The following is a 25,521-nucleotide window of genomic DNA, read 5'->3' as shown; positions in this document are numbered from 1 at the left end:
AGTAGAACAAAAGACTGATCTCCCCTGAGACAGAGAACATTCTGCCAGAAGATGTTCTTCAGACCTGAGCTACACGGTCAGCTCTTCCCCGGGTGTCCAGCCTGATAGCCCACTCTTGAGATTTTCGTGCTAGTCACTCTCCATAATCACGTACGCCAGCTTCTTAAAATAAATCTCTTTCTCTTTATACTGATGTAGATGTCTATATATGTCTACACTCCTGTTTCTCTGGAGAGCCCTGACTAGCACACGTGGTGAGGAAGAATCAAGTTGCAGAATTTGAATTGTTAATCAGCTGACCTTAAAATAGGGAGATTGTGCCGGATTATCTGGGGGGTACCGTGTGATCACAGGGGTCTTATTTGCAGAAGGAGGAGACACGAGAGCTGGTGCCAGATGAGATGTGGGAAGGACTCGACCCGCCATCGCCAGCTCTGAAAATGAAGGAAGGGGCCACAAGGCAAGGGACACAGGTGGCCCCCAGCAGGTGGAAAAGGCAGGGGACACAGATTCTCCTCTAGAGTCTCCAGAAGGAGCGTGACCCTGCAGGCACCTCATTTTAGCCATGAGACCCATTTTGGACTTTGACTGAAAAATAATATGTAATAATAACATAATAAATTAGTGTTGTTTTATGCCACTAAGTTTGCGGCCACTCATTACGGCAGTAACAAGAATCAATACGAATACGTATTATCTGCACTTACCCAGCGGTCCCCCGGGGGGCGCTCAGTCGGTTAAGCATCTGACTCTTGATTTCAGCTCGGTTTATGATCTCGCGGTTTGTGGGTTCGAGCCCCGCATCAGGCTCTGTGCGGACAGTGCGGAGCCTGCTTGGGATTCTCTCTCTCCCTCTCCCTCTGCCTCTCCCCCGCTCTCTCTCTCTCTCTCTCAAAAAATAAATAAACTAAAAAAAAAAAAAAATTTGCATCCAAACTTACCTAAACGTTGGGCTAGAGCTCAGAGAAGTTGACTGCTGAAGGTTGCAGCCACTGACAAGTGTCAAAGACAGACTTTGAGCCCAGGGCCGGCTGATTCCAAGGCCCAAGTTAGTGTGTGTGTGTGTGTGTGTGTGTGTGTGTGTGTGTGTATGCACAGGAGCACATGTTTACTCCACGAGAGAAGCCACTCTTTAAATGTAAACCCCCCTTTGGAAGGTCGCCAGCTTAACCCCATATCACCCTAGATAACTGAAAGCTTTTCTTCTTTAAAAAAAAAAAAAAAAAAGAGGGGCGCCTGGGTGGCTGAGTCGGTTAAGCATCTGACTTCGGCTCAGGTCACGATCTCGCGGTCCGTGAGTTCGAGCCCCGCATCAGGCTCTGGGCTGATGGCTCAGAGCCTGGAGCCTGCTTTCGATTCTGTGTCTCCCTCTCTCTCTGCCCCTCCCCCATTCATGCTCTGTCTCTCTCTGTCTCAAAAATAAAGGTTAAAAAAAAATTAAAAAAAAAAAGATTTTATTTTTAAGTAATCTCTACACCCAATGTGGGGCTCGAACTCACAACCCTGAGATCAAGAGTCGCACGCTCTACCGACTGAGCCAGCCAGGCGCCCCATGGAGAGCTTTGCTTTATAAAACACCAGGAAGTAAAAGAAACACCACAACCCATGTGTCCAGGTGAAGGTTCTAAGGGACAAGGGGGACCTAGGACGAGGGTACGGAGCCTCCGGGGGTGTCTCGTGTTTTCCCACAGAGCCCTCGCAGCTTTGCCCCAGCCCAAAACTCCAAAAGCCAAAGGCCTAAGCCCCCGCCAGCCCTGGGGTCCCCCCGACAAAGAGTCCGCAAGGAAAGGGTCAGGCCTGGGCGGCCAGGGCCGGCGCGGGTAGCTGGGAGTTGACCAGGAAAGCAAATGGCCTCTGTTCTGGCTTCACACCCAACATGGGTAGAATCTGCCTGGCTATCCCTCCGGCATCATGCGTCTCTGGAGCCCGATATCCAAATATGTGCAGAAGCCAGGGCTGGGCTATTTTTAGCAGAGAGTCAGAGGGAGGCCATCTAAGGCTCAATCAGCTGGAGGGTTGCGGTCCCAGACTCAAGCTGGGAAGTCGGGCTCCAGGCACGTCCCCCTCCTGCTCCAAGTACCTGGGTGCTGCCCCCAGAGGCCCCGGACCCCCAGTTTTGGGTGTTTTGTGTGTCTGGAGGGGACAGCGGTGTGGACCACAGTCGGCCAGCATCCCTGGGGCCAACCTTCTTTTTCCTTTGGAACTTTTACAGAGCAACCACCGTCCTGCCCTCCAGAGAAAAGACGGGCTGGGCTCTGTGCTGGGGCCAACCGTCTGGCCAGGGGCCATTTGACTCATGACCCTGGGGACACTCAGCTCAAGCCTCTGGGCTGGTGGTGACCTCCCTCTGCTGTGATTATCCATCCTTAAAGGCAGCAGAAATCTGACCTGTTCTGTATGGGTTCCTGTGACCACTGTAAAAAAAAAAAAAAATGATCACAAACTGGGTGGCTTAAAACAACAGAAATTTGGGGCTCCTGGGTGGCTCAGTCTTAGGTTCAGCGTCCGACTTCGACTCAGGCCATGATCTCGCGGTTCGTGAGTTCGAGCCCCCCATCAGGCTCTGCGCTGACAGTGCGGAGCCTGCTTGAGATCCTCTCTCTCTCCCTCTCTCTCTCTCTGCCCCTCCCCTGCTTGCGCACTGTCTCTCAAACGCTCTCTCTCAAAATAAACTTAAAAAAAACCTAAACACAAAAAAAGAAAGAAAAAAAAAAAGGAAAAGGAAAAACAAGTAAAAAAAAAAAAAAAGAAAAAACCAGAAATTTATTCTCTCCATTATGGAGGCCCAAGGTCTGAGGCCTGAGGTCTGAGACCCGAAGGTCGGCAGCTCGTGCTCCCTCGGGGGGGCTGGAGGAGAGGAGACTTCCTGGCCTCTTACAGCCTCGGGGGCTGGCGACAATCTTTGGCATGGCTTTGTTTGTGGCTGCCTCTGTCTGCACATGGCTTTTTCCCCGTGTGTGTCTGGGTCCAAGTGCCCCTGTTGTTATTTTTATTTTCACGGTTTAATGTTGATTTATTTATTTTTCAGAGAGAGAGAGAGAGAGAGAGAGAGAGTGGGGGAGGGGCAGAGAGAGAGGGAGACACGGGATCCAAAGCGGGCTCCAGGCTCCGAGCTGTCAGCACAGAGCCCGAGGCGGGACTCGAACCCACGAACTGCGAGATCACGACCTGAGCTGAAGTCGGCCACTGAACCGACTGAGCCCCCCAGGTGCCCCTTGTCTCTCCTGTTTCAGGACCCCAGTCGTTGGACTCTGGGCCCACCCCCATCCAGTAGGGCTCCAACTTTATCACGCGTGCAAAGGCTCTCTCTCCAAATGAGATCACATTGGCAGGTGCTGGAGGTTAGGACTTTGACATACCTTCTGGGGGACACAATTCAACCCACAATACTCTCCATCTCGTTCTACCCAAGCACAGCACCCCCCCCCCCCCGCCCCCAGCAGCTGTGGCCTGGAGAAGACCCTCCAGGCTTGAGGTCAGAATATGTGGCATCGCTTCTGGGCAGCAGTGGCGGTCGGGAGCCTCAGGGCCCTCAGCTGCCAGGAAGGGGCGATGAGCCCCTTGATCCTGGAGCACCTGGAGGCAGTCCTGAGCCTCAAGCCCAGAAGCCCCCCTACTGCCCACTCCTGTTTCACCCCCCTCCTCGTACCCGGGCCCAGACTGCAAGAAACCAAACTGGCAATGCCTCCCAGGCCTCTGCAGAGACCGCAGGGCCCCCTGCCCCCTCCGCTGCCCTCCAGCCTCCCCAGTCCTGGGGAGGGGTGCTTGTCAACAGCCTCCCAGGGTTCTCTCCTGCCCTCGAACTTGGGACTCAAGTCTTGGAGTCAGCTGGGGCCCGTGTGCCTTCTTTGCTCTAGGCTGGCCCCCTCCTCCTCCTTCTTCCTTCCCAGGTTCATTGGCCACACCCCCACGGGCCCTGGGCTGTGGAGACGGGAGGGAGGGGCAGGGCAAGTGAGGCCTCCCGAGGGTAGGTCCTCGACCCCATGGACCCTCTGGGAGCAGAGCCAGGAGGTGGGGCTGCAGAAAGGAGCTACCCCGTCTGGATGTCAGCCCAGGGGTTCACATCAGATGCTCGGTACAAACACCCGGAGGGGAGCTTTTTCAAACTTCGGATGCCAGGCCCTGCTCAGAGACTGGGTTTCACTGGTCTGGATGCAGCCTGGATGTGGGGGTGGCGGGCGCTCCCCCGGTGATTCCAAAGGCTGGGGAGGGGCGTCATCGGAGACTGGTTTCCTCACCTGTCAGCGGGAGGATGACGTCACCTTATGGGGGTGGTGGAGAGGCCGGCCTGGGCCAGTTACTTCCTCCCCAGTCCAGTGGGTGCTGAGGAGGGGGGGCTGGGCACCGGTCCAGGGGGGAAGGGCCGTAGAACTCACAGCCTCCCCCACCCAGGCATCTGGTCCTACATCTGGCCTGCAGGCTCTTCCCAGGGTCCCTTTCCCCCCTTCTCGCTGGCCAGCGCCCCACACCCTCTGCCCGCCCCACCCCGCCTGAGTTCAAGGCTCCTGTACAAAGAATTCTTAAAACCCAACAGTAAGAAACAAAGAACTGATTGCAAACTGGGCAGGAGACCTGAAGAGACCCCCTCACAGAGAAGATCACAGATGGGGAGTAAGCATACGAAAAGATGCCCCCGCATCCTAGGCCATCAGGAAATTGCAAATTAAAAATCAATTAAAAGTAGAGGGGTCCCTGGGGGGCTCAGTCTGTTAAGCGTCCGGCTTCGGCTCAGGTCATGATCTCGCGGTTCCAAAGTTCGAGCCCCGCATCGGGCTCTGTGCTGACAGCTTGGAGCCGGGAGCCTGCTTCCTCGGATTCTGTGTTTCCCCCTCTCTCTGCCCCTCCCCTGCTCGCACTCTGTCTCTCAAAAATAAACATTAAAAAAACTTAAAAAATAAATTAATTAAAAATTTAAAAAAATGACAAGTTGGGTGTCCGACCGTCAGCCCTGTGTCTGAAGTACAGTATGGCCAGTATCAGCCAGTATTTGTCATGATCTGACTCAGGCTTTTATCAAAATTTATTTGTGCTCTCTGACCTCGCGGGGGCCAGCCCGAGGTGAACAGAACCGGGTACAGCCCTGCTTGTTGAGCAGGGTCCCTGGAGTCATGGTGTGGGGCACCCGCAGGGACTTCCCTTGGGCAGCCTGACCCAGGGAGCACCGACTCTCTAGCCCCAAGCACCCTGCGTGCTCCAAGAGACACCTGCAGCAGGGCCCCAGGGCCCCAGGATATCCGCGCCCCCCTCCCCCCACGGCCACGCCCTGGCCGTCCCAGGAAAAGATAAGAAACAGCACACTGCTCTCTGCACCTCACATCCCAATAAAATATTTATTATTTCAAGAAATAAATCTTTAAAAAAGAGAGAGAGAGAAAAGAGTGTCTCTATTGCTTTCCCCCGACGGGCCAGGTCCTTGGCGACCACTGAGTTTCTGCGGCTGCAGGGGCCACCCAGGCCCAGAGAGGGGTCTGGCATTGGGAGGCACCCCACCTCGGCCCCACGCCGGCTCGCTCCCCTCTCCCGGCTCTCAGGGCCCTGGGCTGCCTCCCTGGCAGGGTGGAGGGTCAGGCCTGGCTGGGGGGGGGGGGGGGTGGGGGGGTGGGATTATAAAAGGGGCTGGGGTGGCAGTGTCTCTGGAGGCCTGACCTGTTTATTCGGGCAGGGCTCTGGGCCTGGGGAGGAGGAGGAGGGGGTGTCCTGGGGCCGGGGCAGGCATGCCACACAGAGATGATGCTTGGGTCCAGAGGCGGTTGGAGGCTAGAGGAGGCTGGAGATAGGGACACGCAGCACTGGGGGGGTGGGGTGGGGGGGGGGCTACCTGGGGGCTAGCGGGCCTGGGAAGCCAGGGACTAGACTGGACGTACCATGGGCTACAGCTCCGTCCCCAGCCTTTGCCTACAAGTGATGCTAAGGGGTGGGGGTCCCAGAGCCTGCTGGGCCGGGAACTGAGGCTCTGGGGACAAGTCCATGGCCTGGAGTTGCAGTCATGCCAAGATGAGTTTGGGCAGAAGCCCAAAGTGGAGAGAGCTCGAGCAAGCGGGAGAGAGAGAGACGGTTCAACCCAGGGTCTAGGCGGCCCCCGCACTCCCACTGTGCCCCCCAAGTATAGAATGGTGGGGGGGCGTTGCAAAGGCAGGCGGGATGGGGCTGAGAGGAGGCATGAGCAGGGTCCCCCAGCCTGGCCTTCCCCCCGTCCCTTGTCCCTCTTGACCACAAAGGGACAAGACTGACCCCTCACACGTCACTCTCTGGACCCTTCAGTGGGTCATCGGGCAAGTACGGCCCCTGCTCCCTCCCCATACATCCTAAGGCCCCATCGTGGGCCCAAGAAGGACCAGGGCCCTCTCTGCATCTGGTCCAACATGGGCTCTGCACAAAGCCAGGGGCCCCGACCACCTGCTCCGGCCAGCGGGGCCCTCTGCTTGGCCACCACGCTGTCACGAGCCCCCGGATGAGGAGGAGGAGCCTGCCTGGGGCGGCACCCGGCACCTGGACAAGCTGCCCCCCCCCTCCCCGCGTACACTTCCTGGCCAAGGAAGGAAGCTCCAGTCTGGGGGCGTCGAGGGGCGGGCGGGCCGCTGGAGCTCGGAATCTGCTGGTGCTTTCTCCTGCGGCAGGGAGGGCAGACGGGCGGGTGCCCTCACAGACAGTCCTGGCACAGGGCCACCTGGCCCTTGCGGAAGTCTCGGCAGGGACAGAGCCGGTGGTACTTGGTGCTGGAGCCGGCGCAGCTGAACAGCAGCGGCTCCTTCTGCAGGAAGCACTCGCGGCCGGGCTGGGCGAAGGCCGGGTACAGGTGGTTCATCTCCGACTCGGTGCTGTCACAGGGCACCTGCAGCCTGGACAGGCACGGCGGGCGGCGCTCACTGCCCCAGCCTCGTGCCGCCCGCTCCCCTCCCTGTCCTCAACGGGGACCCCCGTTTCCAGGAGGCCCGGGGACAGACGCCGGGCTACCGCCCCCCTCTGCCTGCTATGAGAAAGGACAGGAGGACGGCTGGGCAGGTGGGGCTGCAGGCTGAGCCACCAGGAGGACCCCGGGGCAGCCTTCCTGGCCTGGACCTAGGAGAGGCTCAGGGAGGGGTGGAGGGCAGGGATCTGGCAGGGGGCGGGGCAGTGATGGCACGAGGACCAACAGGTGTGCTGCACTGGGCCACCCACGGAAGGCAGGTGGGGGCGGGGGCGGGGGCTCACTCACTTCTGGAAGGCGTCCCGGCTGTTGAGGAAGGGGAAGAAGGAGGGCTCGCAAATCAGCCCATGGTCCAGGCAGGCGTCCGTGCAGGCCCTCCCAGCGGTGGCCAGCCAGGCTCGGAGGGAGTGCGCTGGGGGCCAGGCCCCGGGCGCCGAGCTGGCGTTTTGGGCCCACTCCAGGTGGGTGGCATTGGGGGCCAGGACGAAGGGGCTCTGTGGGGCTCGGGCCCCTGGCGGGACAGGGCCTGGGGCTGCACAGAAGTCCTGCAGGAGGAAAGCGGCGGGCGTTAGAAGGGGAAATGGGACGCTGACACCGGGGGGTGTGGCCTCGCCACCACAACAATCGTACCACATCGGGAGCTTCCCGAAAACCAGGCCAACCGCCACGCGTTATGCCATTTTTTTCCCCCTCGTGACAACCCCATCAAAAGGGTACCACTAGGCCTCCAGCTATTTCGGCAGTTGGGGGGCGGGGGACGGAGGCTCAGAGAGGTCAAGGAATCTGCCCAGGGCGTCACAGCTGGATGGCAGGGTTTGATCCACCCTGTGCTACCTCATGCTTTGGCTAGACTCAGGGTTTCTACCCTGAGGCCCATGTGCCCCACCAGCGGTGTGGACGGGGGGGGGGGGGGGGGGGGGAGGGGGGGGCTCTCCCGGCAGGGATCAGTTTCGGGGACCACCCGTAGGGCCCAGCAAATCCTTTCCTGTGAGTTTCCTGATGACATCCCAAAGGGCGGCTGGGAGCTGAGAGTCTCAGGTTCTAGCTTCTGGCCCTGACCCCACCAAGCTCTCTCTGCTGCAGGCCTCAGTGCTCCTGTGTGCCAAGCACTCTCCAGCCCTCAGGGCTTGGGGGCAAGGTGCAGCCAGAGGCCACACGCTCTCGGTCTGAATATCAAGTAGCCATCTACCTGTAGTTCCGCTGCCCGGCTGGGCCCTAGAGCTTGGAAGGACCACCCGTGGGCCCTCAGGAGGCTCAGATCCCCTGGGTTCTCAGGGCGGAGGACCTGGTCCCCAGCCCAGTCTCATCCGTGGGGGTGGAGGGGGGGGGTTCTCCATACTCCCCAGCCAATCAGTTACCAGACTTGTCCACGACTTCTTTATCAAAGTAAAAATAACAGTCTGTTTCTGTGTTGTGGTATGGGGCTGGGCTCTCGAGCTGGACGCCCAGGGCCGCCCCACCTCACCCCCAGGCCTGGCCTCCTGGCCTGAGCAGTGCAGGACCGCTCCCCTGCATCATCTCCGGGGAAAGTACCCGGACGGACAGGTGAAGAAGGGGCGGGGATTTAACGGACACAGAGCCCTGGGTGGAGACAGCATCCTCGGACGATGGAGCGGGCTAGGCCCCCTCCTCGGGGCTGATGGGGTTTGGGGAGGACCCACCCCTGGGGGCGGAGAGCGGGGGGCCCACCTACTTGGTGCTGGATGTAGGCGTGGATTCGCTCTAGCATCCCCTCACAGCTGTACTCGTAGGGCAGGTAGGGGTCTACCTGTGGGAGAGACGGGAGGACACATGGGGGAGGAGCGCCGGGCCCCTCCCCGACACGGCTGCTGGGGGCCAGCCCTGCTCAGCACTGGGGGCAAAATCTGGTGCGTCCGGAAGCCCCTCCCCCCACACCATCTCCCTGGCCCCTCTGGATCAGCTGGAACACCTGCCTGTGGCCCTAAGGGCCATCCCACCCCCTGCCTGCCCCCTTCCCGGCTGCCCTCCCTTTGTCCTAAAGCTCAGCCCCCATCCCCTCCTGGGCTGTGATGCCTGCCCTTCCCACAGCCAGCCCAGATGGGTTCACCCTCCCCTCTTAGGTGACACCTCCTCCAGGAAGCCGTCCCTGAGCCCCAGCCCCACTCCTGTCCAGGACCACTCTCCTGGGGGGCACCCTAGAGTTCCTCCAGGGTGGAACTGGCACCTGTGTCATCATTTCCGATCTGTCCCTCGTGTCTCCCAGGTTACAGGCCCCCTGGAGAACCGGGACCTGCCCGGCACAGTGCCCGGTATACAGTAGGTGCTCAGCAAGTAGCACCTCCGGCTCTGCCCGTATATTCTGCCCAGAAGGTAGAACGTTCACGAAAAGGAACACAGGGGCATCTCCCGGTCAGGTGGAGCGAGGAGAATTTGTAAGGCTTCCTGCCCAGGCCAGGCACCTGGGAGCTACGTAAGACACGAACCCCCAGACGGAGAGGCCACAGACCATCTGTCCGAGTACCTGACGGTTACAGAGCAGCCTGCACTGGGGATGAGCAGATGAGCCGAGTAGCTGGGGCCCGAGGAGCAAGGGGAATAGGGAGACACGGTGATAAAGGGGGTGTCCACCGCCCGTGAGTGGGCACCCCACTTCCTTGCCAGTTACCTTTCCTGACCAAGCCCTCTCTGGTGACCCCGGCACACAGCCACCTTGGCTGGACGGGGCCGTGGAGATAGCCCATCCCAGACTCAGAGAGCAGCCTGTTCGGGCCTCCGACCTCGCTTCTCCCCAGTGTGTGTGCACGTGTGTGTATAAGATGCAAAGTGCATCTCTCTCATAGGTGCGTGTGTGTGTGTGTGTGTGTGTGTTGTGTGTACGTGGGGGCGTGGGCGCCACACCCGGCCCAGCCCGATTCCAACTTATGCCCTTTCCCTGTCCGCAGCTCCAGGTGCTGTGATCTGACAGCTCTGCCCCAGTGGGAGCGGCCTCCCTCCCCCGTCACAGACGGGCAGCACCGGAAGCCCACTCAGGTGCACTGGGGGGGTCCTGCTTCCCATTAGACCCCACCTCGAAGGGCTGGAGGCCCATCCTGGGCCCTCTGCCTGGGGGGCATCCCCGACACTCAGGCTGAGGGGGGTGCCCGGGGAAACAGCAGCTGCTCCCCTTGAAACGAGTGCAGGCCTCCAGAAGATTCTCGGGACGAGAGCCCACCCATCTGGTCTTGTCCCCAGTTCTCCCTGCAGCTGAGAGCACTATTCTTCATCCACGGGCGGTTCCAGAACCCGAGAGAATCCAGGTCCTATACCCCAGCCACCGGCAGCCTTCGCGGCCCCAAGCGGTGCACGGCCCGGCCCCGACCTGCCCTCAGCCCTGGGGCTGATGGCCACGATGGACCCGGCAGCCGGCTCCTGCCCAGCGGTTCCCTGGACACCTCCAGGGTACCAGACCTCAAGCCCCGGCTAGAGATCGGGGCCCGGAGGAGAGAGTTCCCCTCCAAATGCCACTCGGCCTGCTCCACAGCAGCAGCCCCCCACCCCACCCCGAGTCACTCCCGCTGCGCTTTGAAGCCCACATCACACGTAATTCGCATCAGCCAGCCGCGTCCCGCCTGCCATGAATCTCCACCAGAGGAGCCAGCCTGCCTGGAAATTACCCCCATTAGGCCTAATTACAGGTGCTCACGGTGTAATCCGTCTCGACAGGCTGGCAGGTGCTGGTCCTGCGCTGTAAGGAGAGCGGGAGACGGGGGTGGGGGTGGGGGGTGACAGGGGTCTCTCTCACCTCCTCCCCGTTCCTCACCTTTCTTCCCCCCGCTCCCTGTGAAAGGCCCTGGGACTTGCCGCACAAGCTGTGTCCCCTGAGGGTGGCCCTCATTGGTCCTCTCGGCTCCTGCCAGCTGTCCCCAAATCAGTTCTCCAAAATACCATTGGGACACATACCCAGGCTGCTTGGTGAAAAGACAGCTGCCAGGGCCACACCCGGTCCTTTAATATCAGATGCCAGGCCCAGGAACCTGCATTTTAAACGCCTGCCCGGGCGATTCTTGGGTAAGGGGGTGTGAACCGCCCGGGAGGCAGGCGGGGGTGGCGGGACCCCCGGAGGGGCTGAAGGCAGCAGGCGGGCAGGTTCGGGGGACCACCTGTCAGTCTCCGCTTGGCAGATCGGCAAAACCTTGGTTCCTTGACCCTTTTGTTATTGTGATTTTTTAAAATTAACTCATTCCCAGAATTAAACAGACGTTGGAGCAAAACAAAACAAAAAGGTCAAAAGAAAAAACAGTGAAAGGTAAGTGTTCCTCCCATCCCGGACACCCAGGCCCTTCCCCAGGGCAGCGTCCGTTACCGATTTCTTGTGTGTCCGACCGGAAAGAACCCACGAACGGAAGAGGACGTTCACTCGCAGGCCCCCCCACAGCCCGGCTCTGTTCTGCGGACGGAACATATTTCCACTGCTCACTGAGCTTAGCAATGTCTCCTGCAGGCTGGGCCGGACCTGAGCCCTGGGGGTGGGCTTGCTGGTATGTCGTCTACCCCCTGACCTTGTCCCCTGGGTTAGAAGCCTTGGAGGACTGCTTTTCAAGGGGAGGGGAGGAGCGGGAGGAGGATGGGGGGGGGGCCTTCCCATGCCGCGCCCACCTGGAACGCAGAATGGGCCCCGTGTCACCGCTGTGGGCTGGGGTCGGTCAGTTTCGGGCTTTTCTCCTGCGTTGAGGCCGCCTGGGGAGCCCCTCGCCCACTACGACTGTCTCTGGCTGGCTCTGCCCTGCGAGGGTCCCCAGGTGCAGCCCTCATCCACCCAGTGATGGAGGTCACGCTGGGATGTGACCTGCCCCATAGGTCCCCGCCAGCACTGATGGCCAGGGGCCAGCTGGGGTGACCTACTCTGTTAGAAGCTGTCTCATTCTGTCACTCCAGGACGCTCCCTCCTGGGATCACTTTCCAAATAACCGACTTGTGCCCCCGGGTCACCTCCTGGAGGAACCCGATCGAAGACGGTCCGTGGCCCGGAGGGACTCACAGCAGAGACTGCCTCAAGCTGACGCCGAAGAACGGAGTGGAGGGCGTCACCCCCTCACTGCTCAGGGAGGTTCCAGGGGCTCAGCCACCTGGCAGGTCGACCTGCCCGTGTCCCTGACGACTACCGACGGGCGCAGGCTGTGACACAGCTGTGTTCTTCCGGGTAGCTATGTTCTACTAGACAAACATCGCCCCCAGACAGGAGGGGGGAAGGACGAGGGTGTGGTCAGTGGAAGAACGGAGCAGGCCAGGGAGGCGGAGATTTTCTGGGGGGCTTCTGATGAGGGGGGACAGACGCTGTTCCGCGTGGGAGTGACTGGTGGTGAAAGGAGGGCGATTAAAAACAAGCCGCGGGCGCCTGGGGGGCTCGGTCGGTTGAGCGTGCAACGCTTGGTTTTTCTGCTCAGGTCATGATCGCACGGTTCGTGAGATCAAGCCCCGCATCAGGCTCAGCGCTGACAGCTGGAGCCTGCTTGGGATTCTCTCTCTCCCTCTCTCTCTACCCCTCCCCTTTTCCCTCTCTCTCTCTCTCTCTCTCTCCCCTACCCCCCCTCAAAAAAAAAATAAACTTAAAGAAAACGCAAGCCTGCCTCACGGTCAGAGCAACCAGGCAGGGCTCTGGGTCCAAAGCTAAGCCGGTAAGTCCCCCGGGGCTGGGGTGGAGGGTCTCTCCCTGCCGGTCTATGCCCTTGAGTCTGGCAGTGTCCCCAGCTCCCCTGGGGCAGCAGTGTCCTCCTGGGACGTGGCTGTCCTTGCAGAAGGAACCGGTGTTTCCTGTCACTCATTTGTGGTGGCCTCACCAAGACGAAGGCTCGCCAGGTTTCCGGGTTTGCCCCAGACCCAGAAGTTGACCCTGAGCAGTGCGTCCCCTCCCCTCCCGGGGGAGGGCACGCTCGGCAAGGAGGGAGACAGGTCCAGAGGGATCATGGTGAGCAGAGTCGGACCCCTTTCCAAAATGAGGGAACCAGAGAGCACAGGGGGCCGTCAACAGTCACCACTCCCACACACGTGCCCCCACTCATGGGAATGCCCACACACCTGCCGAAGGAAACCCGGAAAGTTCTCCCCCTTGCTACGCGAAGGGTGGCCCTGGGCCCGGCACCACCCCAGACCTGCTGAATCCCAACCCGCATTTTAACAAGACCCCCAGATGGCCTGCCGGCACGTTTATAGTTTGAGACACGCGGACAAAAGGCCACAGAGCCACACCAACAGCAGAGTTCAAAGACCCTCCAAGCGCTACTCCTGAGAAACATTCACTCAGCGCCTGACACGTGCAGGCAGTGCTCACAGGGCTCAGTCTCCGAAGGTGTTTAATAAATGATTCCGGATCCAGGGCTGCCATGTACGGTTGTGCAGGTTGCTCACAGCACAAAGGCTTTTTTTTTTTTTTTCCTCCCCGCCAACTCGAGTTGGTAAGTGGGGACCACCCCACCCCTCATCAAATTTCCCAGCCCAAGCTTACGAGTCTGAATTCACCAAGAGGGGCACCTTTTTCTAATTACGGCTAAGACCCACAGTGGTGGCTGATGGCAGCCCTGACTGGATCTGAGCCTCACCTGGGTTCTCATGATGGCCTTGATGGCCGCTTCAAACTCCTCCGAGTTGTTGTAGTCGACGGTCCACACGTGGGGTTTGCCAATGAAGTTCTCTGCGTAGGGGTGCTGGGAGAACAGCTGGCGGGGCAGAGAGAGCAGCGATCTCCCCCTGTGCCTGCCTGGCCGGGCTGGGCTAAGGGGATGCCCCCCCACCAACTTGTCCCACGTGTCCTTTCACCCCAGGCCTGTCTCCCTCTTCCGGGTGATGCGGGGGGCCCCGCGTCAGACCCTCCCCACTCACCTCTCTGGAGGTGGGCTTGCCTCGGAAAAACTCGTGGTTGAGGGAGCTGTGGGGCGGGCTAAAGCGGGCCTGTAGGAAGACGCAGCCGTTGGCGATGGCCTCCAGCGGGGCAGGGCCCTCGTAGGGGAAGCCGAACCCTATGAAGAGCTGAGGAAGCCAGGGGGCACAACGGTCAGGGAAGCCTGGGCACCGCAGCCCAGGGCCCCAGGGAGCCAGGGCGGGGGGGGGGGGCATCCACAGGAGGCGGCCATGTGCCACGGCACACACTTCCCCCTCTCTAGGCCTCAGTTTCCCCATTCGGGAAGAGGAGGTGTGATTCGGTTATATCAAAGGCCCGTTCCTGCTGCGGCGGGCTAGGATTCTGGAGGGGAAAAGACAAGGGTGAGGGTCTCAAGCTTAGGAGGTTTCAGACCCACACCTACAGCTGAGCTTAAAGGACCTTTACCCACACATCCTAAAAACGATTCACTCAGCACCTAACTTGCGCCAGGAGTGCTCACGGGGCTGGCCCCGCTGGAAGGCGATCAATAAATGATTCCGAACCCCGGGCTGCAGTGTAAGGTTGTTCAGGTTGCTGACTGCACAAAGCCGCTCCTCCTCGCCCAGCCCACCCACAGACACACATATCCAGGGGGCCTGCGGGAAGAGCTATGGTTAGAGCAGGAGAGGACCCGAATGCTCGCTGGAGGCCCCCCAGCCTCAGCTGACCCCGATCCCTCAGGGCCCAGCACCAGAGTCAATGCCCATTGTACCCGCTGCTGCTCCAGGAATACGGTGCAGAACTTCCAGAAGCAGTCAGTCCGTGGAACTCCAGCCCGGGCACGCCCTCAGCCTGCCATGCCTTCAGCGGCTCCAACAGCAAGTCCTGGCCCGGAAGTCCACCGGGCTGCACCGGGACCGAGGGGGTGAGGACGGCGGGGGGCGGGGCTCACCTTGGCCTTGCGCAGCAGCTGCTGGAACTCAGGCTGTGGCAAGAGACCGTGGTTCTTCACGAAGGCCGGGACCTCGGGGGGCCGCTGGCTCTCATAGTACACCGTGCCGTGGATCTCCATGTACTTGTTCAGGACGCCCAGAAACTTGTCCTTCCCCTGGAAGAGGAGGGTTGGACATGGGAACCTCGCCCCAGATGCGGAAGGCAGAGCCGTCCAAAGAGACAGCCCTGGTCTGGAAGCCAGAAACTGAGGAGCCGTCAGCCAGCTGCGTGACCTCGGGCAAGGCCCCTCCCCTCTCTGGTCCTCATTCTCTTCATCTGTGAGTTGCAGAAGTTGCACTAGACCAGAGAGGCCGCAGGACTATTTTTAGCCACGGAAGTGTTTCCTTTGCAAGGAAACCGTATAGGGACTCACATTTTTTTTTTTAATTTTTTTTTTCTCAACGTTTTTATTTATTTTGGGGACAGAGAGAGACAGAGCATGAACGGGGGAGGGGCAGAGAGAGAGGGAGACACAGAATCGGAAACAGGCTCCAGGCTCCGAGCCATCAGCCCAGAGCCTGATGCGGGGCTCGAACTCAGGGACCTCGAGATCGTGACCTGGCTGAAGTCGGACGCTTAACGGACTGCGCCACCCAGGCGCCCCGGGACTCACATTTAAATACACCCAAATGAAGCCGCTTCGCCTCCCCGGAACCCCTGATGACCTCTAGGAACACCTGAGGGGCTGTGGGGCCAAGGTCATCTCATCCCTCCTTCTCTGTCTCCCTCCATCCTCCACCCATCGTCCATCCATCCACGGAGCACATTTTTATGGAGCACTTGCTATGTGTTGGCACCGAGCTCAGGCAGGGCCTTCGTCCTCCAGGAGGACACCTGGGAGTGAACGCCCGCAAACTAGCAAAGGCTCAGCCCCTCCAGACGCGAGTCCCAGCTCCAGGCTCTGCTTTCGATGTGGAAACAGGCCCAGCCTGGGGGGAGGGGGACAACAGGAAGCAGGGCACAGAGGAGGAGATGACAGCTCAGCCACCAGGCACCCGTCGGACCCCGTGGCCGGGGCCCTGAGCCGGGAGGTATGGGCAGCGTGGGATCTCATCAGGAGTTAAGATTGGGATCTGCCCCGGGTTGTACTTCTTGGGGGCTTCTGAGACTCACAGAAGAGAGGAAAGAAGCTAAGGAGAGGAACTTCGCCATCATAGAGAAGGCCGGGCCAGGGGGGGGTTTTGTTCAGGGAGGGCAGGGCCTCAGCAGGCCAACAGGCCGGAAAAAAGAAGGCAGGTTCTCTCTGTCCCGCTGGCTAGCCATGAGGTCAGACAGCAAGGAGCTTCAGCCCAGGTTGTGTCTTGTAAACCGCGGCTCTTGAAGAAAGTTATCGACGGACATCAAGATAATGAACAGTTCACGTTTTGAGACGCCAAACTGCACACGTTTTTCGTAAAAAAAGCCTTCCTCTCCGGGTAATGGTGTAGTAGGTGAAGCATATCAGCCCTGCCTCTGATGAACGACCAGGAAAGATGTGGAAGTACAAAACCTTGTGCGAAGGTGGTGAAAATCTAACAAAGCGTGAAGAATTACAAGGCCAAGATCTGAGAGACGAAGGGCAGGAGACTGTTGAGGTCGCTGCTGAGACCAGGGTTCCCCCACAGGGGCACCTGCTGATTCCAGAGTCAGCAGCAAGGAGGCTTGAGCAGAGCTTCTGGTCACCTTGCAGAGCTGGGGGACAAGTCAGAGTTCGGGGTCTGCCGAGTTGGGTGGCGGTGGCGGGGGGGGGGCTGATGGAAACTTCACCCTTCGGGTTGGAATTCTGAGGAATTAATTACACGCTGGTAGAAAGGGTGGGTCGGAACTAGAGCAGCCCCTGCAGGAGCTGAATCTGTCTTAAATAGTCTCGATCACTCTCACTGGTCTGAGATTGCTGGGGCCCCAGCCACAAGCCAAGAGTGTCCGGAAGAAGACAGCATCATCCTTGACCTCGAGTTATTTCTACAATTTTTTTATATTCATTTTCCAGAATGAAGGAGGAGGAGGAGGAGGAGGGGGAGGAGGGGGAAGGAGGAGGAGGAGAAGGAGGAGGAGGAGGAGAAAGAAGGAGGAGGAGGAGGAGAAAGAAGGGGGAGGAGGAGGAGGGGGAAGGAGGGGGAAGGAGGAGGAGGAGGAGGAGGAGGAGAAAGAAGGGGGAGGAGGAGGAGGGGGAAGGAGGAGGAGGAGGAGGAGGAGGAGGAGGAGGAGGAGGAGAAAGAAGGGGGAGGAGGAGGAGGGGGAAGGAGGGGGAAGGAGGAGGAGGAGGAGGAGGAGGAGGAGAAAGAAGGGGGAGGAGGAGGAGAAAGAAGGGGGAGGAGGAGGAGGGGGAAGGAGGGGGAAGGAGGAGGAGGAGGAGGAGGAGGAGGAGAAAGAAGGGGGAGGAGGAGGAGAAAGAAGGGGGAGGAGGAGGAGGGGGAGGAGAAAGAAGGGGGAGGAGGAGGAGGGGGAGGAGAAAGAAGGGGGAGGAGGAGGAGGGGGAGGAGAAAGAAGGGGGAGGAGGAGGAGGGGGAGGAGAAAGAAGGGGGAGGAGGAGGAGGGTGAAGGAGGAGGAGGAGGAGGGGGAAGGAGGAGGAGGAGAAGGAGGAGGAGGAGAAAGTAGGGGGAGGAGGGGGAAGGAGGAGGAGGAGGAGGAGGAGGAGGAGAAAGAAGGGGGAGGAGAAAGAAGGAGGAGGAGGAGGAGAAAGAAGGGGGAGGAGGAGGAGGGGGAAGGAGGGGGAAGGAGGAGGAGGAGAAGGAGGAGGAGGAGAAAGAAGGAGGAGGAGGGGGAAGGAGGAGGAGGGGGAAGGAGGAGGAGGAGGAGGAGGAGGAGGAGAAAGAAGGGGGAGGAGGAGGAGAAAGAAGGGGGAGGAGGAGGAGGGGGAGGAGAAAGAAGGGGGAGGAGGAGGAGGGTGAAGGAGGAGGAGGAGGAGGGGGAAGGAGGAGGAGGAGAAGGAGGAGGAGGAGAAAGAAGGGGGAGGAGGAGGAGAAAGAAGGGGGAGGAGGAGGAGGGGGAAGGAGGGGGAAGGAGGAGGAGGAGGAGAAAGAAGGGGGAGGAGGAGGAGGGTGAAGGAGGAGGAGGAGGAGGGGGAAGGAGGAGGAGGAGAAGGAGGAGGAGGAGAAAGAAGGGGGAGGAGGAGGAGAAAGAAGGGGGAGGAGGAGGAGGGGGAAGGAGGGGGAAGGAGGAGGAGGAGGAGAAAGAAGGGGGAGGAGGAGGAGGGTGAAGGAGGAGGAGGAGGAGGGGGAAGGAGGAGGAGGAGAAGGAGGAGGAGGAGAAAGAAGGGGGAGGAGGAGGAGAAAGAAGGGGGAGGAGGAGGAGGGGGAGGAGAAAGAAGGGGGAGGAGGAGGAGGGTGAAGGAGGAGGAGGAGGAGGGGGAAGGAGGAGGAGGAGAAGGAGGAGGAGGAGAAAGAAGGGGGAGGAGGAGGAGGACCACCACAGCACTACCACCACCAATGAAATCCCAGTCAAAACCCCAGCAGGCTTAGAAGAAACAACTTGACAAGAGAAGAAAGCGGGCAGACTTACATTACCTGATTTCAAGACTTATTGTAAAAGTACACTAGTTAAGGCCGTGTGCTGTTGGCGTCAAGACAGATGAATGGGATAGAACAGAGAGTACAGAAATAGACCCACACGCGCATGGCCAATTGATTTTTGGCAAAGGCACAAAGACATTTCAGGGGAGGAAGGATCGTGTCTTCAGCCAATGGTCACGGAACGTTGCGCGTCCACGTGCGAAAGAAGAAAACGAATTAGAAGTTTAATCTGCCCTTCGCATCATACACAAAAGTTAATTCACGACGGATCATAGACTTAAATGTAAAACCTAAAACTATCAAACACTGGGGAAGACCCCTTGTGACCTTGGGTTAGGCAAAGATTTCTCAGATACGACACCAGAAGAACAAGCCATAAAACACTGGACTTCGTTAAAATAAAGAACTTTGTGGGGCGCCTGGGTGGCTCAGTCGGTTGAGCGTCCGACTTCAGCTCAGGTCACGATCTCACGGTCCGTGAGTTCGAGCCCCGCGTCGGGCTCTGTGCTGATGGCTCAGAGCCTGGAGCCTGCTTCCGATTCTGTGTCTCCCTCTCTCTCTGCCCCTCCCCCGTTCATGCTCTCTCTGTCTCAAAAATAAATAAATGTTAAAAAAAATAAAAAATAAAAAAAATAAAGAACTTTGCTCTCTGGAGAAGGAAGACAAGCCTCAGACAGAAAATATTTGCCAAGCATGTATTTGATATGGGACCTCTATTCAGAATGTGTAAAGAACTTTAACAACTCAACGATAAAACAAACAACCCAATTCTTTAAATGGACAGACTTTGAAAAGACCCCCAAAAGGATATAGGGAGGACAAATAATAGGGCCGCAAAAATATCTTCGCCATCATCAGACGTAGGGGACTACAAGCGGAAACCGTACGATATCATTGCACATCTGTCAGAATGGCTCAAATGGAAAAGACCGGCCATGGAAGTATTGACGAATTTGCAAAGGAACCAGAACTCTCACACGTTGCCGGTAGAATCATAAAACAGTACGACCACTGCTCAGCACGGCTCTGAAAACGTTCAACATAGTTCTGCTGTTACGATTCAGCCAATTCACGCCTAGGGATCTACCCAAGGGAAATGAAAGGATATGTCCGTACAGACGTGTGTACGTGGATGTTCATAACAGCTCTGCTTGTAACGGCCAAATACTGAAAACGACCCCAACGTCCACTAACAGGTGAACGCACACAAAATATGTGCTGGGTACCTCCATACAATGGAACACTATTCAGCCGTAAAGAGGAAACAATTGTTGATACATGCGATAACACGGATGAATCTTGACATAATTATACTCGGTGAGAAAACCCAGACCAAAAACTGAGCATATACCAGAGGAGTCCATTTATATAAAATCATAGAAAGTGATATCACCACTAACCTGTGGTGACAGAAAGCAACTCACGGGCTGTCTGGCAGGGAGGAGGGGACAGGCAGGAGGAAGGGAACCTGGGTGACAGAGGCACTATCCTGATTGTGGCGATGGTTTCACACGTATATACACGTATGTCGAGACTATCCATTTGAAACGTGTGGTGGACTGCACGTCCAGGCTCAGTAAAGCCTGTTAAAGATAGATTTAAAATTTTTTTTTACTGTTTATTTATTTTTGAGAGAGAGAGAGAAACAGTGAAAATGGGGCAGGAGCAGAGAGAGGAGGGAGACACAGAATCGGAAGCAGGTTCCAGGCTCCGAGCTGTCAGCACAAGGCCCGATGCAGGGCTCGAACTGATAGACTGAGATCATGACCTCAGCCGAAGTCAGACACTTCACCGACTGAGCCACCCAGGCATCCCAAAAACAGATTTTTAAAGAAAAAATTTAAACACCTTGATTTTTAGAAGAATCGGGTGCATGACAATATGATCAAAACCCAAGAGAAACAGACAATAAAAAGAGACCCATAGAAGCTCTAGAAGCTGGAGTTACCAGATACAGACCTCAAGATAAGTCTGCTGAATGTAGTCAAGGCAATAGAAGATGAGGTTTGAAACCAAATGGAAATATTAGAAGTGAGAAATATAGCAGCTGAAATTAGGAACTGAATGGATGGATTTCACCGCAGATTGGACCCAGCTGAAGAGAGAATTCGTTTCGTGAAAGAACAGAAGGAAACATCCAGAAGGAAGCACACCGCAAGGGTGGAGATTACAGAAAGGAATGTAAGAGACAAAGAGGCTATGTATGTGGAAATAGAGACCCAGAAGCAAAGGAGAGAGAGAGAGAGAGAGAGAGAGAGAGAGAGAGAGAGGCAGAAGCAATACTTAGAGAGATAACTAACTGAAAATCTTCTAAGACGAATGACAGAACAAACCACAAATTCAAGAGCTCTATAAACACCATGTAGGATAAATCAAGAAAAAGCCACAACGAGGCACACCATAGTAAGTCTACTGGAAACCAAACACAAAGAGGTCATAAAAGTGAGCAAAGGAGGACAACAGTTTGCCTTTATTCTTTTTTAATGTTTATTTATTTTTGAGAAAGAGAGAGAGAGACAGTGCGAGCAGGGGAGGGGCAGAGAGAGGCGGAGACACAGAATCTGAAACAGGCTCCAGTCTACGAGCTGTCAGCACAGAGCCCAACATGGGGCCTGAACTCAAGAGCTGTGAGATCACGACCTGAACCGAAGTTGGACGCTCAACCGACTGAGCCACCCAGGCACCCCCTTTCTTTTTTTTTTTAATTTTTTAAATAAATTATATATTTTTAAAATGTTTATTTAGGTTTGAGACAGAGACAGAGTGTGAACAGGGGAGGGGCAGAGAGAGAGGGAGACGCAGAATCTGAAGCAGGCTCCAGGCTCTGAGCTGTCAGCACAGAACCCGACGCGGGGCTCGAACCTACGAACCGTGAGATCATGACCTGAGCCAAAGTCAGATGCTTAACCGACTGAGTCACCCCAGGCGCCCATGACAGATTACTATTAAAGGAATGGCAAGGCTCACAGAAAGGACAGAAGCCAGAAGACAGTATTTTCGTAATGTTGAAAGAAAATAACCACCAAGCTAGAATTCTGTACACAGCGAACATATCCTCTAGGAACAAGGGTGAAGTAAAGGCATTTTCAGGGAATTAAAATCAGAGCACCTACGTTGGGGGGATGTAATTAAGTACTTTAATGTTCTTTTATTATCTAATAAAAGGTAAAGGTACTGACTTATACTAGACTGTGATAAGTCAAGGATGCATGTTATCATCTTTACAGCAGGCACTACGAGACTAGGAGAGAGTATGAGTCAGCTAAGAGGGCGTGAGTTTCAAAACACAGATCGGTGTAAAAGAAGACAAGAAATGAGAAGGAAAAGAACGTGGAACAGGAAAGAAAAAGAAATAGAAGTCAGCTAGTGAAATGGTAGCTCCAAAGCCAAATATATCAGAAATCACACTAAATATAAAAGGGCTATGTCTCGTAAAACTAAATATGCTCACAGAAGGAGAAGCAAACCATGAATGTAAAGTGTAGAGAGAATGTCTCTACACCCCCATCAATTTCCTCATTCTGTCGCAGGAGGCAGCTGTTAGAACGGTTTCTTGTGCACCTTTTCAGATCTTTGATGCACTCAAAGCATAGTTACATTTTCCTTAAAACACATGCACAAACGGTTCACGTTATATATATTGTTCAGCAGCCTTTTTTCACCCGTACACACACATATTTATGTGTGTATGCACGTGTATACGCATGTATGTGTCGTGAATGTGCATTATGTATGTGTGTATAATGCGTGTGTGTGTTATGCATGTGTGTGTGCACGCATGCATGTAAACTTTATTTTTAAAAAATTTTAAATATTTATTTTTGAGAGAGAGAGAGACAGAGAGGGTGAGCAGGGGAGGGGCAGAGAGAGAGAGGGAGACACAGAATCCGAAGCAGGCTCTAGGCTCTGAGCTGTCAGCACAGAGCCCGACGCGGAGCTCGAACCCACGAACCACGAGATCATGACCTGAGCCAAAGTTGGACGCTTAACCGACTAAGCCACCCAGGCACCCCTGTTTTGTCTCTTAAAGTCCTCATATGAGTGAAGTCATATGATATTTGCCTTACTCTGACTAATTTCGCTTAAGATAATACCCTCTAGTTCCATCCACGTAGTTGCAAATGGCAAGATTTCATTCTTTTTGATTGCTGAGTAATACTCCATTCTATATATATACACCACATCTTTATCCATTCATCCATCGGTGGACATTTGGGCTCTTGCCATACTTTGGCTATTGTCGGTAGCACTGCTATAAACATGGGGGTGCATATGCCCCTTCAAAACAGCACACCTGTATCCCGTGGATAAATGCCTAGTAGTGCAATTGCTGGGTCATAGGGTAGTTCAATTTTTAGTTTTTTGAGGAACCTCCATACTGTTTTCCAGAGTGGCTGCACCAGCTTGCATTCCCATCAGCAGTGCAAAAGAGATCCTCTCTCTCTGCATCCTCGCCAACATCTGTTGTTGCCTGAATTGTTAATGTGAGCCATTCTGACAGGTGTGAGGTGGTATCTCACTGTGGTTTTGATTTGTATTTCCCTGATGATGAGTGATGTTGAGCATCTTTTCATGTGTCGGTTGGCCATCCGGATGTCTTCTTTGCAGAAGTGTCTGTTCATGTCTTTTGCCCATTTCTTCACTGGATTCTTTGTGTTTTTGGTGTTGAGTTTGATAAGCTCTTTAGAGATTTTGGATACCAACCCTTTATCTGATATGTCGTTTGCAACTATCTTCTCCCATTCCGTCGGTTGCCTTTTAGTTTTGCTGATGATTTCCTTCACTGTGCAGTAGCTTTTTATTTAGACGAGGTCCCAATAGTTCATTTTTGCTTTTGTTTCCCTTGCCTCTGGAGATGTGTTGAGTGAGAAGCTGCTGCAGCTGAGGTCAAAGAGGTTTTTGCCTGCTTTGTCCCCGAGGATTTTGATGGCTTCCTGTCTTACGTTAGGGCTTTCATCCGTTTTGAGTTTATTTTTGTGTGTGGTCTAAGAAAGTGGTCCAGGTTCATTTTTCTGCATGTCGCTGTCCAGTTTTCCCAGCACCACTTGCTGAAGAGACTGTCTTTATTCCATTGGATATTCTTTCCTGTTTTGTCAAAGATCAGTTGGCCATACGTTTTGGGTCCATTTCTGGTTTCTCTATTCTGTTCCATTGATCTGAGTGTCTGCTTTTGTGCCAGGGTGTGGAGATTATTTAAAAAATAAAATCTTGGGGCGCCTGGGTGGCGCAGTCGGTTAAGCGTCCGACTTCAGCCAGGTCACGATCTCGCGGTCCGTGAGTTCGAGCCCCGCGTCAGGCTCTGGGCTGATGGCTCGGAGCCTGGAGCCTGTTTCCGATTCTGTGTCTCCCTCTCTCTCTGCCCCTCCCCCGTTCATGCTCTGTCTCTCTCTGTCCCAAAAATAAATAAAAAACGTTGAAAAAAAATTTAAAAAATAAAATCTTAAGGAGCACCTGGGTGGCTCAGTCAGTTTAGCATCCGACCTAGGCTCAGGTCATGATCTCACGGTTCATGGGTTCAAGCCCCATGTCCAGGTCTGAACTGACAGCTCAGAGCCTGAAGCCTGCTTCGAATTCTGTGTCTCCCACTCTCTCTGCCCCTCCCCCACTCACACTCTCTGTCTCTGTCTCTCTCCCTCTGAAAAAAAAAAACATAAAAAATTTTAAGCAAATAAAATAAAAAAATAAAATCTTAAAACTACATTTCCTCTTAATACATAAAGGTCCTCTGATATTCCTTTATTCTACAGTTTCTGTGATCCTATTTCATTTTTAAAGGCTATTTGAGACTCTCTAAGTTAGAAAAAGACAGATATGGCATGACCTCGCTTATATGTGGAATCTAAAAGAGGGGAGCTCATAGAAATGGTGGCTGCTGGGGGCTGGGGGTGCAAAAGTGGGGAGAGGCCGGTCAAAGGAACAAGCTTTCAGTTGGAGGACGCGTGAGTTCAGGGACCTAATGAACAGTGTGGTGACTGTGGTTAATAATACTGTAGGGTGCACTTGCCATTTGCTGAGAGAACGGATCTTAAGTGCTCTTACCACATGCACACACGCACACACGCACACACACACACACAGATGACTATGTGGGGTGAGGGTGTGTTAATCAGCTTGATCGTGGCGTTCCTTTCGCAATACATGTGTATATCAAGCCGTCGTGTTGTACAACCTAAGAACCATACAATTTTCCCTTGTCAATTATTCCTCAGGCAAGCCGAGCCGAAAAACTCCAGAGCTCTGGGCTAACTTCGCGATTTATCCCTGGGTCCCAACCTGCCATCTGAAAAGGCCCCCCAGACGGGTCTTCTGATAACTGGCCTGTTTCCTCCAGCGGCAAGGGCAGGCCTACCTTCTGCCCCTCTTCCACCCACCCCTGCCCTACTCCTGCTCCCTGGGCTACACGCTCTCACAAAATAGCACCCAGGTCTGAGCCACAAGCCCTGTTTTCTGGGCACCCAGATAAGACGGGCCTCTGGCACAAAATTCACCCAAGGCCTCGCCCTGATCCCGGCTGCTGCTCCCGTGAGGAGGTGAGGGCCTCAGTCTCCCCCGCCCCGCACTCCTGTGCCACCTGTCCTCCTGAACCCTGGGTGGCGACTGTCCCAGGATGCTCCTTTCATGCTGTTCATCAAGCCACCTCCGGCTTCCCCCCAGCCACAGAGACCAGAGCAAAGATGTCTTTTTTGGGAGGCAGCTTCTTTGAGGTCCCTTGCAGAACAGCGTCGCTCCCGGCTATCACAGAGACGCCTGAGCTACAGATAAAGCCTTTCTCTTCCCAGACTTCATAACCTCTCATCTCTTGGGGCAGCTCTTTGGCAGTGTTGTTCTGGAAGAAGCAGATGCGGCCCGCCCCATGGCAGCTTGCTCATTTGGCATCACATGAGAATGACCTCCATCCCTCCCCCTACACCCTGTGGGGTCGGGGTGGGGGGGGGGACTCAAGAGCACCCCCCGCCCCCGCCAGGGGATGCCCTGTTGAGAACAGAGAGGAACAGGAGGAGAGACTATGGCAAGCGGTCACCGTACCTGGAGCTGCCTCGTTGCCAGGAGGACACAGAGGAAAGAGGAGAGAGAACAGGTCAGTGAGCAGTGAGCACATGACCTCCCGCACAGGTACTGCTTCCCCGGGGACCCCGTCCTGAAGATGGGGCTCTAATCCTTAGCCTCTCCTGCCTTCTGCACTCCTGCCTCCCACCCCGCAGCGCCCCCAAGTCAAGCCTAAGCCCCCTTGCCGGGCTCACAGTGTTTATGGATCTGTTCCTAGGGAGGGTGGCGGGTCAAGGCACAGTCCTTGATAAAGGACATCTGAGAGCGTTGCACAGCAGGGGCCGAG

At 55.9% G+C, this 25,521-nt stretch overlaps 1 protein-coding gene and 1 long non-coding RNA gene across 4 annotated transcripts in view; one reads left to right on the top strand and one right to left on the bottom strand.

Annotated features, from left to right (window-relative positions):
* Positions 1 to 5,311: 5,311 nt before the first annotated feature.
* The window catches only part of MGAT5B (alpha-1,6-mannosylglycoprotein 6-beta-N-acetylglucosaminyltransferase B), a 73,805-nt gene continuing 53,595 nt past the window's right edge, over positions 5,312 to 25,521 (bottom strand). For 2 of the 3 annotated variants that reach the window (XM_045044558.1, XM_011289402.4), the window contains exons 12-18: positions 25,215 to 25,220; positions 14,656 to 14,811; positions 13,724 to 13,870; positions 13,444 to 13,560; positions 8,601 to 8,675; positions 7,196 to 7,452; positions 5,312 to 6,839 (exon numbers count right to left, since the gene is read on the bottom strand). In XM_045044558.1, coding sequence (XP_044900493.1) covers positions 6,641 to 6,839; positions 7,196 to 7,452; positions 8,601 to 8,675; positions 13,444 to 13,560; positions 13,724 to 13,870; positions 14,656 to 14,811; positions 25,215 to 25,220 — 957 coding nt within the window. In that variant the 3' untranslated portion in view covers positions 5,312 to 6,640. The remainder of the gene's footprint in view (positions 6,840 to 7,195; positions 7,453 to 8,600; positions 8,676 to 13,443; positions 13,561 to 13,723; positions 13,871 to 14,655; positions 14,812 to 25,214; positions 25,221 to 25,521) is intronic. The other variant, XM_011289403.4, reaches the window with a different exon arrangement.
* On the top strand, positions 10,641 to 12,338 carry LOC123381922. Its single transcript, XR_006589500.1, has 3 exons — positions 10,641 to 10,915; positions 11,095 to 11,385; positions 11,783 to 12,338. It is a non-coding gene; the product is annotated as an uncharacterized LOC123381922 (long non-coding RNA).

This window comes from Felis catus, chromosome E1 (genome assembly GCF_018350175.1).
Source record: "Felis catus isolate Fca126 chromosome E1, F.catus_Fca126_mat1.0, whole genome shotgun sequence".
Classification (NCBI taxonomy): domain Eukaryota; kingdom Metazoa; phylum Chordata; class Mammalia; order Carnivora; family Felidae; genus Felis; species Felis catus.
This window is presented reverse-complemented; position numbering and strand designations above follow the sequence as displayed.